The sequence below is a fragment of the Camelina sativa genome, chromosome 2 (genome assembly GCF_030686135.1).
Source record: "Camelina sativa cultivar CO46 ecotype springtype chromosome 2, ASM3068613v1".
Classification (NCBI taxonomy): domain Eukaryota; kingdom Viridiplantae; phylum Streptophyta; class Magnoliopsida; order Brassicales; family Brassicaceae; genus Camelina; species Camelina sativa.
Genome location: NC_141881.1, coordinates 22278821 through 22292727, shown reverse-complemented (window position 1 = coordinate 22292727; position 13907 = coordinate 22278821). Strand labels below are relative to the sequence as shown.

The following is a 13907-nucleotide window of genomic DNA, read 5'->3' as shown; positions in this document are numbered from 1 at the left end:
ATGAATTAACGATAACCGGTTTTTAAAATAGTACCAAATTACCAATCAACAAAAACAAAAGAACCATAATAAAGCTAAGGACGTTAAACCGAACATGTATTTAAGGAACCATAAAGCCAAGGATGAAACTTGCTTTCAAAGTAGACAAAACAGCCGTAAAAAGGGAACAAGTTTTTTAAAAGATGCAACGAAAAACAAGTTGGTGAAGACGCAAAAATGTTTTTTTTCTTGGCAGGGGAGACCAGAGGACACGAGCATCAGTTAAACTTTGCGTTTGAGAAGTCCATCTCTGGATGCTGCGTGAAAATATAAGAGACTATAGGAGAACGATATGATAAGAATTGAAAATAAAGACACTATAGGAGTATGTAATGTTTACCTCAGACATGAATTTCTTGAGAATCTCTTGCTTCTGTAGCTCGTCACTTGTTGGAAGACCCATCTGCTTTTGCCTTTGATCAAACTGTGGACAGACAACCACAACAACAACCACTCAATGTCACACAGGAAATAAACAAGAAAAGCTGATGATTTGAGAAACTTGGATGCAAAACAAAAGGATTCTACGAAGACAAAGTACCATCATTTTCTCAACAGTCTGGCGAGTTTCTGGGTCAAGGTCACCTAATTTGCTGCTCTCTGGTTCAACTTTCTGAGTATCTATTTCAGGTTCACCTTTCACACAACATTTCCACCACTCCATCTGATCATGCTTAGTCAAGAGAATTGAAATCACCTTCTGATCCTCTGCAAGTTAGCATTATTATATAACAACAATAAGCACTCTCTTCTAAACCAACAAAAAAGTTCAGTTTATATTGATAACTGTTCAGTTTGGAATTAGGCAAATACCGATATTCCAGTAGCAGTCATCAGGTTTCACAGATCGAGAAAGCTCCCCCTATAATTATTGAAAGTTTGGAAAATTAGCAAGACTATTGAAAGGATACTAGTGTCAACTTGGTATACTTTGTTATAAACAATAGCAGAGGAAAGAACTTACATCGATGATCGGATCCTGGCCTTTGACACCAACCTTGAGACGGTTTTTCTTAATCTCACATACAACAGACCTTGCTTTAGTCCCACTAGGCACTGGGATGTTAACAGTGACCTCCTGGAGAGTCTGGACCCATGAGTAGTTCTCAAGATCAGTTCCATTACCTTTGTTAGGAACTGCAAAGAAACATACACAAAGTTACCTCAGAGATAACAAGAAAACACCAAATGCTCATCCTAGGATTTTATAGAGTATAAGATAAAAGCAAAACCACAATCAAGTATAGATTTCACGATGTTTTGCTTCAACTAGAGAGACATCAAGTTCTAGTACTCTAATCCAACAAAGCTGATGTTGAAATTAGTGTTGAGTGAACACTAACAGAACGTATTGATGCTTAATACCTCATAGAACACGTATCTAAGAACCGTCACTGGTTCAAAGTCTAAACACTCCACTCGATTATCATAGGTCTTTATACTAAGTTAAACAAAGGATATAAAACTTGATAAAGATCAAAACTTTCCAATCCTAAGAGAACACATACCCTAAACCAAATCTTCAAACTTAATCAAGATCAAAACTTTCCAACCCTAAACCATACCCTAAGATCAAACGACAAGCCAAGTTCCCAGATTCAATATCATCAAAGTTAGTTAAAAGAAAAAGACTCGATATTTACCAATGGGACCAGATCCCTTCTTCTCCTCTTCCTTAGGCTTCTCAACTTCCATAGGCTCAGCACTTGAAGCAGCCACAGACGGCTTCACAGTCTCCTTCTCAGCCTTCTTCTCCACAGGCTTAACACTCTCCTTCTCCGCAGTCTTAACAGTCTCTTTCTCAGCTTTCTTCTTCTCAGCCTTCATCAACTTTTCCTTGGCCGCCCTAACCGCGGTGGCGATCTCATCCTCCACTTTAGGTTTCTTGAGAAAGTCGCTCTGTTCTCCAAGAAAGTCGAAAACTTTCTCCAAAAACCCTAATGGGTTTGAAGAATCGAAGGTCGCCCTAAACGGTAGCATCGTGGGTCGGCTGCTACTGCTTTCTTCTTCTACCTCAGAGATAATCGCCATGGGTGTGTGAGGGTTTTGTTGGGTTTGAGATACAGAAGAGAGGGAAATTGTGGAATGGAGATGTTACAAGATTCGATTCTGGAGATTAAAGTTGTTCACTTTGATTTGGGGAAATGAAATCGAGAAGGTTCCAGAAGAAGTGACTTTTTTTTTTTTTTTCGGTGATGTAATTAAGTTTCAAGACTTGGATTTGGTTAACTCGTTACAAATTTTTTCATACAAAAATCAAGTCTGATGGAAAAAACATATTGAACTCCTTTTTCACTCAAACCATAAACAAATCCAAGCATTAATCTCCCTAAACGGACTATCTCAAAAGTCAAAACCGTAATAAATCTTCTTCCCCACAAATCTCATATTAAAGTATACTAAATTCCTCTTTTTTGATGAATCTAAGCATTTAGACCCCTAATCGGACTCTATCAAACACCGTAATCCATGCGTCACCAACATAAGTGTATCATCGCCATCTCAATCACATTTAGATTAGGGTTTTTGTAATTTGATTTAATTTGATTTAGTTTTTAGGTTTTTAGCTGTTGTTTATTTTTGTTGTAATCTTTTAATGGGTTAGATACATATCTTTGGGTTTCTATATAAAAACTTTGGCAAAAGAAAAAAAAACAGATGCAGTTTTGATAATTGTCATAATTACCCCAAGTAAACTCAAATTTAAAAAAATTTAAAAAAACAAATTTTATAAAATATCAAACAAATGGATTATATTATTCAGAAATATTATTTGCAAAGTTTAGTATAGAATGACTTACTATTGGAAAACAATCTAATATTCTATAACAACTATATAAATCCATGAGAAATTTTGTTTTTATTATACAAAATTGCCTTAATTTTTTAAAAATATATGTAAACACTATAATTTTGAAATAGTATAATAAAAACAAAATATGACACATCATCATTTGTGTTATAAAAAGCTGGCAAGTCATTATCATTTCATTCCAACCAAAACTAAACATTATTGCACATTGGATTTGATTAACCACTAATAAATCAATATTTGTGCAGTTTTAATTCAATGAGTAGAAAACTAAAACCCAATACATACTATACCCAGTACAGCATTTTAAGAACATGAGCACATTAATATAATAAAAAAATCATTTTTCAATAGTCTTTTATTTTTATCTTATGATCCGTTTTTTTAAATTTAAACATACATATTTTCTTTTAAAGTATCAAAAGAGATAAAAGAAAGAAATGTATAATTGATGTTGCATAATATTGTAATATTTTCTAGAGACAACTACTAGTTAAAGATTCAAAAATTGTGTTGTAATGTTTGATATTTAATTTTTAGTAACGATTGAGTTAGAAGCACACGATTTTTTGAAGATAATAATTTTACTTTGATTGTTGATATTTTGTGAGATTTAAGATATGATGCAGCCGTCGATTAAATCATAATTCATAAATCCAACATTGCAGGAAATAAAATGGACAATATTCGTCTCAATTACTGTTCAAGAATAATTTATTCCAACATCTAATAATGTTTACTACACTTAACATCTAACATAAGATATGTTACCTTTCAAACCTTCGGTTAAATGTTTATCTTGTTCTGGTGATAAGTCTTTAAATTGATGTTATTGACCATAGTTTAAAAAAAAAAATCACAAAATTTATTAGAGTAAAAGTAAATCAATAAAACAAAATTACAAAATTTAGTAATTTACTAAGCTCCATATCCTTCCTCTTTTGGGGACCTGGACCAAATATTTAGAACGATCAAACCAGCATAGCCCAATAAGACCCAACAAAGTTTATTTACACTTTTGTCTTATTCATTAGTGTAATTTCCCCACTGATAAAAAATCGATGTCCGTATAATCTACACACAGTTTGTGAACAATATGATGCAGTATGATTTGGAGCTTAGTAAATCATTAGTGTAATTTACACTTTTGTCTTATTCATTAGTGTAATTTCCCCACTCTGATAAAAAATCGATGTACGTATGATTTGTTAGTTTCCATTAGCAATTGTAATGAAACCGGTATGACACTATAGGACTAGACGTCTAGACCGGTCTCTATATCCAATATCACCCCTCAAGCAAAAGCTAAGCATGTATTATTGGTTAAATAGGTTTGTACGGTAAATTGTAACATGAGAGAAGTTGATATTAAAAAGAAACAAAGCCATATCGTATCGTTAGAACTTTTAGGTAAATTATAAAAAAAACAAAAGAACAAAAAGCGAGGGCAAAAAGGCCCACCACCTAGAACAGATACAAACTAAGTTGATGTTAAATGTTACTCAGTATAAGAATGAGGAATAGGTGCAACCACCGAATCAATCTCTCTCGTACTATCTCCCGGTGACCAAGCAGGTTGAGAATGGCAATGAGAGGAGAGCCATAATTGCATCAGATTTTCAACTAAACGAAGATTCTTCACGTAAAGATCAGATAAATGGGTACCACTCTATGTGAGCTACTGAGCCGTGAATATATTACATTCCATCGCATTGGCTCCCTTCCCTAGTTTTCAGTTTATACGCCCGAGATTCAAAACTTTTTAACATTATAAGAAAATTAGTTACAGAACATCATATTTCTGATATTTATAACAATACATTTACATGTGTAGAAATCATAAAATATAACTAAGTGGTACTTCTGAATTTTATTTAAAGATTTTAACTAAAAGGTCATCATATTGGTCTAGAGTACTCTATAGCAAAGGATGAATTCTCATAAACATATTACTATTTTACCACTCCGCTACATAGACCAAATGTAGAACTGGTGCCAACAGTTAATCAGGGAAGAAAGGAGTCAAAATATTCAAGTTTTGGTCTAAACTGACCCTAATTATCTCAATATTTTTCTGTGAACGATAAATTCATGTTCAGATAGTTGTATTTGTTTTTTTTGTTTTCTTTTGTTGTTGTTACGGTTCCGATTGATAAACAACGTTTTATGTGGCGTTGTAGATATTTCACGATTTAGACAATACAATAAATATCTGTTCTATAAAAAAAGCACGAAAAGACAAAAGAATGTGTAACCATTTAATGTATCCATCCCTTTTGTAAACGATTATCAAATCACTTTTGACTTTTTAAGATGGTTAAAAGTCGTTTCTAATCAGTCAAAATAATGGTGGTAACCGTTGTTTTTTTTTTCTGCTGTAAATTTCCAACTATTTCACATGCACATTAATTTTACAATTGGTAATCAATAAAATGGGCTAGTCCCGAACCGTAGTAGTTGGTTGTTACAAACAACATATTCATTGAAAGATAAAAGTTAAGTTTGCCGTTCCCACAGAGAGAGTAATAAAAGTGCACACACCAGTCATTTATTAATTGAAAGAAGCTGTCTGAAAATTCAACTTAAATGTATACATTTGCAGAATAAACCGTTTTAATTATTAAAAAAAAAAAAGATCAAGATTTATAACCAACAAAAGAAGAAGAAGAAAAGGTTTTGTCTCTTTCTGCATACATGAAATAAAATTGTACTTGTGAATTGATCGACATCGACTTCACTTCTCGTATTTTTGTAACATAGAAGAGGCTCATTATTTGATTGAATGGCCAAAAAGATGGTCAGAACAACTTCTACGTTTAGTAAAATGATAATTTATGTTGTGTTTACGTTAAAAGGTAAACATTAAATGAATTAGTACAAATAAAATCTCTGGTCGATATGGTTGGCCGCCCAAATAAATTGGATAGTACCTACCCAATGTATTCGTGACATTTGAAGTGATTAATGATTATTACGTCTATGGATATAAAGGGACTGGGATTGGTGAAGAGTGATATAAGTAAGGACATTAACCAAAGAAAATAAAAAATAGAATTAAGGCAAGTGATAACCATTGATCTCTCATGAATAATTGTAAAATTAATTGACAATTTCACACTGGAGATAGCTTATAACAATAGTGCACATATACTGATGCATTCTCATGGATATCAAATTGCACTATAGTCTTACTTAATTTATCTTTCAAAAGTTGAAATGTATTACTAACATAAATACAGAGTGTCAGGGAGCACAACACAAAAGAAAGAAGTGTAGTCTCAGTAATTAAATTCTCGTGTCTGAAGGAGTTGATTTCTATTCTGATGATTTGACCACTACAGTATTTGCATAATGGTAGCAACTTCTGAGATAACTTTAGATTTTGGGTTCTAAAAATATTTGTCTTCAGTAAAAAAAAAAAAAAAAAATGGTTATGCACGATAGAACAATGTATAACGCATAATGTCCATCTGATGATGTCATTAAAAAGCCCCATAAAATATACTGACATGAACATGTAGTAGGTATGTTAACAAAAGGGACCATGAGTTCATAACTAAAATCGTGTAACATATTTATTATATATATATAGAGAAAGAAAGAGAGGATAGAGCATAAAGTGACTGTGAGTGAAGAAAAAAAACACCCCCACAAAACTTGGAAAGAGCCACAAATAAGTCAAAGAATGGGTGGAGAGAAGAAGAAGAACACCGTGATGGAGACGGTGGTGGAGGAGGAGCCGCTCAGCCCATGTTCACGGCTGTTCAATTCGCCGGATTTTAACTGTGCGATAATTGTCACAATGGGATGTAGAGTCAAAGGAAACACACCTGCCATTATCGACGGCCTTAAACGCACCCTTGTAAACCACCCTCGCTTCTCCAGCATTTTAGTAAGTCCCAAACACACATACATAATATATTTATCAAAAACATATATATATATATATATATATATATATATATATATTTTCATTTTTGTAAGTCCACACACACACACACACAACATTAAAACTGAAAGGGGTAAGAAGAATATATTAGATCAAACCTTTGGATAATATATCACCACTAAGTTCAGAATTTTCCAATAGTAAAAACGTTTTCTCTTATCGTGCTTGTATCATTAGAGTTATAACATACTAATCCAACTGAAAAAGGTGAAACATTAATCCTCTTTGTTACCTTTTGTTATGTATATGAATCTTTTTTCTTGTCATGATGATGAACTCAGGAGATGAACAATGGGAAGAAAGGGAAACCGTGTTGGGTTCGGACAAAAGTTAAAGTAGAAGATCATGTGATTGTGCCTGATATAGATCCCAAAATCGAAAATCCTGATCAGTATCTTGAAGACTATATTTCTAAGTTAACAACCATCCCTATGGATTTGTCTAAACCATTATGGGAAATTCACTTAATACACCTCAAAACATCCAACGCTGAATCCATTGCTCTTCTCAAGATCCATCATTCTTTGGGTGATGGTATGTCTCTCATGTCTCTTTTCCTGGCTTGCACCCGCAAAACATCAAACCTCGAGGCTTTGCCTACAGTAGCGGTTCAGAAGAAACGCTTTGGACCGAGCTGCAACAGCGGGTTTTTCAACAAGATTTGGTGGTTGTTTGTAGGGCTCTGGTTCATCATAAGATTGCTATTCAACACTTTTGTTGATATCTTAATGTTTGCTCTTACAATATTTTTGGTGAGGGATACGGAGACTCCTCTCTTGGCCAAACCTGGTAGTGAACTTAACCCTAAGCGGTTCGTCCACAGGATTATCAGCTTTGACGATGTTAAGCTTGTGAAAAACGCATTGAAAATGGTAAATTTGTTCTGTTTTACTAATTTTAATAGAATTCTTTTAATTTTTTCATGTATAAATCACTGACATTTTTAATATATCTTTGTTAGACGGTCAATGATGTTCTTCTTGGAGTAACAGAAGCCGGACTTTCACGGTATCTTAGCCGAAGATATGGTAAAAGTTGTTTTTTACTTCACAGTGTTATACATATTTAATTTAGAGCTCACGCTCATCTAACGAAACTATATTCATATGTTTTGAAATAGATCAAGAAGCAACACCGAAATTGAAAGAGTCGATGAGGAGAATCCGACTTCGTTCAGCAATTATGATTAACTTGAGACCAAACGCAGGAATTGAGGTTTTCATATATTTACTTAGTCTAGGAATATTTTGAGACCAAATAATTTGTAAACAGATTGTGTGGTTTCATTTATTGTTCAATGATGCTACATATAGGCTCTAGCGGATATGATGGCCAAGAAATCGAAATGCAGATGGGGGAATCTCTTCGGGTACATTCTCCTCCCGTTCTCTGTTGGGCTAGAAACTGATCCTCTAGAATACGTGCGCCGAGCTAAAGCCACGATCGACCGCAAGAAACACTCTCTCGAAGCTGTATTCTCCATGGCATTCTTTAAATTGATACTAAAAGTTCTTGGGCTCAAGGTGACATCTAAATTTAATTTTATACAGAGTCAATCATGCATAGGTTTTGTTTATTTTTTATACACATAAATATTGTCTAATGGAGAAAAAAATTCATAAAAAAAAAATACAGGCAAGTGTAGTTCTTGTAAGGAAAGTGATCCATAGCACAACGTTGACATTTTCAAATGTGGTCGGTCCAAAGGAAGAAATTACATTCCATGGTCATCCACTATCTTATATCGCTCCTTGTGTTTTTGGCCATCCACATGTAAGTATATTTTATATAGAAAATTCATCATATAGAATCTTCTGACTATTCTGTTTTTAATCATGTTCTTTGTATGTGTTTGAAGGCTCTTACTATACATTTCCAGAGCTATGCGAACAAGGTCATAATATCAGTAACGGCGGATCCAACGGTCATTCCTGACCCTCACAAGATGTGTGACGATTTGGTGGAGTCTCTTAAGATAATTAAATCCGCTGTCTTAGAAAGAGGATTATATGAGATTGAGGTCTAGTTAAATCTCTTTTGTTTTTGTCACACTGTGGATTCGTCCATTTCTTTTTTTATGTACTACGGTCCCTCTATGATTACTCTATATTAATTACCTTAAATGTTATTATAACAACTAGACAGACATATCGATATGAAAATTGTACGACAAAAAGTTTATTTAAGCAGATCGATGACTTTGTTAGGTTAATATGAGATTTTGAAGTTACTTGGTAGCTAGATTTCACTAGACATTTTAATAGATACTAATTCACTTCCGAAAGCGAATTTCATCTTTGAATAAGTTTGTGGGAACGTACTCAGAAACAAATAAGAACGAAATTAAAATAAACTTTGTGGGAAGAAGAGAAAATGAAAAGATGAAAGCTTTTGTTAAAATAAACATATACCCCATATTTATAGGTTTGCACACACAATATAAAGTTTTACAATAAATTATTTCATACTTAGAGGGGGTATTGAATTTGTATTTTAAGGGATTTGGTGGGATTTGAGTATTTTAGGATTTTGCAAGATTCATTGAGCTTTTAGAAGATTTTTGGTTATTTGTTAGAGTTTTTAAATATTTTTTTAAAAATACTTTGTGATTTGAAGAGATTTTATTATTAGATTTTGGGAGATTTTAGGATACTTTATAACAAAAAAAAAATTGCTTTTAGAACTCAGATGACCATGATAAATGCTCTCGACTTCTCATCAATTTTTCATGAGACTGTTCAATCAGCGTATTCATCACTTACCTTGCACCACCTGCCTCCAGCGTCGGAAACCACCACTTTGACATGTTTAACGACGAGCAATTCATGTCCGTGTTCAGCGACAACAAACACAACAACCACAATCATCATCATCACAACAACTTCAACGACAATTTCTCTACGGTACTATGCCGTCCAATCACAATAGCAGTAGCGATGATAATAGCAAAGAAACACCACCATCCCATCATGATCATCACATGAACAACATAGCCTACCAAAACAATCTTATGTTCCATGTCTTTATTTTTCTTGATTAACAAGGGATTATATTGATTGAGAAGTAAGCTTAGGAGATTGATTTCGTCAGAATCGAACCCATGAACTCATTCCCACTAACAAAGACAAATGCCACTAGACTAAACACATTTTTTGGAAAATAAAGCCAAAAGTTATATATAAAATACACAGCAGAAAATAAGGCCACAAGCTCATGCTTCATGGGCTTGGCCTTTGGGCCGACTCTGTGTGTGTTGCTTGTTGTGCAGTATTGTGTATTGTATTTGAGGTGACAAGAATTTAATGTGGATAAGATTTGTTGTGACTTGCAAAGTAAAAAGCAGAGGAGTGTAACCAAAAACAGAGAGTAGCAACCACACAACAGCAAAAAAAAAAAAGGAGTTACTGAGAAGAAGATGAAGAAAAGAAAAGAAAAGAAAAAAGCATAAGAAGGAGAAGATGACAAAATAGAGAGTTTTATCTATTGGAAGAAGATGAAGTCTATAAGAGCCTAAGAAGCAAAGGTTAGAGAGAAACCAAGGTGGAAGTATCGAAATATAAGTAAATGATGGAGGTGTTGTCCTTTGTACGCATTGCTCTAGCTTCATTCAGCAGACCATTTTGCTATCTTCTCTGCAACATTCTTTGTCCCTCTTTCTCTTTCATCTGTTCCATTTGTGTTATACATAAACACTACATTAGATCAAGGTTCTAAGACATACTACTAACAAATGTATTGATGATTCAAAAAAAATTGTTTACCTGAAGTACAAGCTGCACAGCTTTCTTTGGACTTACCATATACCATAACCCATCACAACAGAATTTTTTTTTGGTTTAATGTTAAAACCATCACTACAGATTTTTTTTTTCTTTCAGTTATTAGAATAAGCAAAAAAAAATGAGAACAAGGGACAAACTTATTACGTTTATGTGTTTACCTAGTCAATTGAGCAAATACATTTTACTAGATTGATCGATATGCACATGCAGGCTTATATATGGCTCTGCAATTAAACGGCTGCTTTGGAAATTTGTCTACAAGCATCTTTGCAAGGTTTATACCTGAAACAAATTATCAAATCAGACTTGGTGATTTTGTTACAATGAAGATGGAATCACCAGCGTGTTTAATTCATTAAGCTAGTACAAAAGATCAGATTCTCTCCATCTCTCAATGATAGTCCTGCATACTGGAATTGTTTTCTCTCGGACAAGCTAATTACTTTATGATCTTCAGTCATTTGTATATATCTCCCATTGAGACTGCCAAATGCAAAACAAATCTGAAACGAGAGAGGAAGCAATCAAATTCGCCGGTGGTGGGATTGGAGCGGAGGAGTGGGGAAGAGCTAGAAGACATGACCAGGTGAGATCGTTTCCGTTTCAATTTTGATTTCCCAGGAAGTGCAGTTTTTTTCTTTTTATGAAATCCTGTAAAATTCTACCTCAAAGGGTATGATTTTGGGGGAGAGTATTTTTAACTAAAAAACAATTCAAAATCTACTAAAATCATTCAAAGTAGTAGTTTTTTAAAAAGTTGTGATATTTTGAATAACAGTAGATTTCAATTAAGTTTTATAATTCATTGATTGAATAACAAGGGATTTTAAATTATTTTAAATGATTTTATATAAATCCAAGTTGAATAACATAGGATTTTAAAAGATTTTTAAAAATCATCAATTGAATAACAAGTGATTTTAGGAATACTCCAAAGTCTTCTAAAATACTAACTTCAATACCCCCTCTTAATTACACAATCACCCATGCATATACCAAATTTTAACAGATCAAGATTAGTAGCTTCAGTTATGTACTCCAACAATTTGATCATAACACTATAGAGCGTCTTTCATAGCTTTCAAAGATTCCTCCATTTTATCACAAATATTGTGAGGATCTGGTATGACTGAAGGATCAACAGCTATCGAAATTACCATCTTCTCAGCATAACTTATGAAATGTATCCCCAATGCCTACCAAACACATTACATGTATGGATATTATATAATTAGAAGAAGAAAAATAGAAAAGAGCTCTCTCCACGAATACTAATTTGAAAACTTATCAATTCAATTATTGTGAAGAAACACGTACTTGCGAGTGTCCATAGGAACTTAGAGCGATGTAAGTGATATGATTGCCGTGTAAACTAACTTCTTCAACAGGGCCAACGATGTTTGATAAGATTGTTGTTGTGTTCGAAAATGTACGTTTGACTACCTACAATGCCATGAGTGTCATATGAGGAAATAATGTCGTCCCCACATTGAAGCACAAACAAACCTTTGAGTTATTTATCACAATATATACCTTAGCATCAGGTCCGAAAATATTAAGGATGACGTTGATGATTGAATAATGCACAACCGCGCAAAAAGAGTGCTTCATTCGATCCATTATTGATTTAGCTTTTAATAGAGGAACCAATGGATCGGTTTCTAAACTGATGGAGAACGGAACAAAAGCTAAGGTGACGTAGTTACCCCATCTACACTTCGAACCCTTGGCCAACATATCCGCAACAGGCTTCATGCAATTGTTATTCAAGTCATGGTTAAATTCTCTTCAGTTAATGCTAAATTTTAGGTGTAGATATCTCACCTGGATTCCGATATCCTGCCTTAGATTAACCGCAACACCTGCTCGAATTCGCATTCCATCTGGAAGATTGTTTTGATCCGATGTCGTTGTTCCATCCTCACCATCTTTGTTGCCTTGATATTCAAGAAATAGTATACAAATGCAAAACATTAGAAAATTAGTTCCAACGCATTGTATATGTATATATATATATATTTGATATTGACTTCCCATATCAATATTTACCATATCGCTGGTTCAGATAGCGTGAGAGAGCGGCTTGTGTAACTCCAAGTAAAACATCATTGACAGTCTAGCCACACACACAAAACCCAAAAAAAAAAATATATATATATAGGGAGTATGCAAAATTATTACAACCGAATTCAAAATAGTAACTCACCATGTTCATAGTCTTTTTTATAAGTTTAATATCATCCAATGAGACGGTTCGGTGATAAAATCTTCTTGTATTACCGACACCAGCACCTTCGTTAAGGGGCGTCTCCGTATCCTTCAAAAACAATGTAGTTGCCAAAAGCAGTAAAAGATCTACAATGGTATTCCAAATCAATCTCACCGCAGAGTATATAGCGATTATGGATCTTATAAACCATCCTTTGTTTCCAATTTTTTCTCGCCGTTTTATAGCAGGAATGGTAGGAAATGCCTCAGGATCTGATGTTTTTCGGGTACAGGCCACCAAGAGAGACATCAAGGACATTCCATCTGCCAAAGAATGATGACATCTCATTACCCCGACCGCTTCTGCATCAGATGTTTTGACATTGAGGATGTGAATATCCCACAACGGTCTCGATTTATCGAGAGGGCTCAGCGTTAACCGCGAGACATAGTCATCGACGAAGCCATCTCCATCGTCTTTGATCTCTTGTAGGTCTATGTCTGGTGAAAACACATGGTCTTCTACATTGACTCTAGTCTTCATCCATCTAGCACCATCATCTGACTACACAATCCATATATAGTTTACAAAAAAAAAACAAATGTTAAATCCTATATATAAGTTGTGTATATATGTGTGTGTGGTTATTACCAGTTTACTACAGAAACGAGGATGCTTGGAAACGTTATGCTTCAAGTCATCTAGAATGATGTGAGGATTAATCTTGGCTTTGAATCCGATCATCGTGATAATGCAATTGTCTATCCCCGGCGATAGGAATACACGAGCCATCGGGCTTAGAGGCTCCTCCTCCTCTTCTTCTTCCTTCGTCATATTCACATCTTTCATTTTTCTTTCACCTCTCAATTTCGTCTCCCTTGTTCTCTTCTAGCTAGTTTGGTTCATATCTTAAACTTAAATGTGAAAATAACTAAACGTTAGTTATTAATAAAATTATATACTATTATTTGCATCTAATGGTTACATTAGCGTACGTAATAGGTAGAGTAAATCATTTCTGACAGTATTTTATCTGTTAATGCCTTTTAACAGGTTTTCCCACGTGACATTAATTGCTTCAAGATTTATGTATATTTTACGAGCGACTTGTCTACG

General features: G+C 34.1%; 3 protein-coding genes across 3 annotated transcripts; 1 reads left to right on the top strand and 2 right to left on the bottom strand.

Moving 5' to 3' along the window:
* Positions 1–79: 79 nt before the first annotated feature.
* Positions 80–2637, bottom strand: LOC104728504 (protein BOBBER 1). The gene is made up of 6 exons (XM_010447473.3): positions 1683–2637; positions 1004–1176; positions 853–901; positions 581–747; positions 380–463; positions 80–296 (listed from the first exon to the last, which is right to left on the bottom strand). The coding sequence occupies exons 1-6, from the start codon at positions 2068–2070 to the stop codon at positions 258–260; spliced, it is 900 nt and encodes a 299-aa protein (XP_010445775.1). The 5' UTR covers positions 2071–2637; the 3' UTR covers positions 80–257.
* A 3780-nt stretch (positions 2638–6417) lies between these two features.
* Positions 6418–9012, top strand: LOC104728498 (wax ester synthase/diacylglycerol acyltransferase 11). Its single transcript, XM_010447466.3, has 7 exons — positions 6418–6743; positions 7082–7672; positions 7762–7828; positions 7921–8015; positions 8114–8323; positions 8436–8573; positions 8659–9012. The coding sequence occupies exons 1-7, from the start codon at positions 6537–6539 to the stop codon at positions 8824–8826; spliced, it is 1476 nt and encodes a 491-aa protein (XP_010445768.2). The 5' UTR covers positions 6418–6536; the 3' UTR covers positions 8827–9012.
* A 2425-nt stretch (positions 9013–11437) lies between these two features.
* Positions 11438–13705, bottom strand: LOC104728473 (O-acyltransferase (WSD1-like) family protein). Its single transcript, XM_019235905.2, has 7 exons — positions 13443–13705; positions 12789–13355; positions 12632–12698; positions 12407–12519; positions 12116–12331; positions 11900–12025; positions 11438–11778 (listed from the first exon to the last, which is right to left on the bottom strand). The coding sequence occupies exons 1-7, from the start codon at positions 13638–13640 to the stop codon at positions 11641–11643; spliced, it is 1425 nt and encodes a 474-aa protein (XP_019091450.2). The 5' UTR covers positions 13641–13705; the 3' UTR covers positions 11438–11640.
* Between the last annotated feature and the right edge of the window lie 202 nt (positions 13706–13907).

Bases quoted from the DNA above. Each gene is read 5' to 3' on its own strand.
- LOC104728504 (XM_010447473.3), bottom strand. From the start codon at position 2,070: ATGGCGATTATCTCTGAGGTAGAAGAAGAAAGCAGTAGCAGCCGACCC. The intron at 902-1,003 runs GTAAGTTCTTTC...CAATAATTATAG, and splicing joins GCCAGGATCCGATCATCGAT to GGGGAGCTTTCTCGATCTGT. The intron at 748-852 runs GTATTTGCCTAA...GCTAACTTGCAG, and splicing joins TGACTGCTACTGGAATATCG to AGGATCAGAAGGTGATTTCA.
- LOC104728498 (XM_010447466.3), top strand. From the start codon at position 6,537: ATGGGTGGAGAGAAGAAGAAGAACACCGTGATGGAGACGGTGGTGGAG. The intron at 7,829-7,920 runs GTAAAAGTTGTT...GTTTTGAAATAG, and splicing joins GTATCTTAGCCGAAGATATG to ATCAAGAAGCAACACCGAAA. The intron at 8,016-8,113 runs GTTTTCATATAT...TGCTACATATAG, and splicing joins GACCAAACGCAGGAATTGAG to GCTCTAGCGGATATGATGGC.
- LOC104728473 (XM_019235905.2), bottom strand. From the start codon at position 13,640: ATGAAAGATGTGAATATGACGAAGGAAGAAGAAGAGGAGGAGGAGCCT. The intron at 12,699-12,788 runs GTGAGTTACTAT...GTGTGTGGCTAG, and splicing joins TAAAAAAGACTATGAACATG to ACTGTCAATGATGTTTTACT. The intron at 11,779-11,899 runs GTACGTGTTTCT...TGTGTTTGGTAG, and splicing joins GTTCCTATGGACACTCGCAA to GCATTGGGGATACATTTCAT.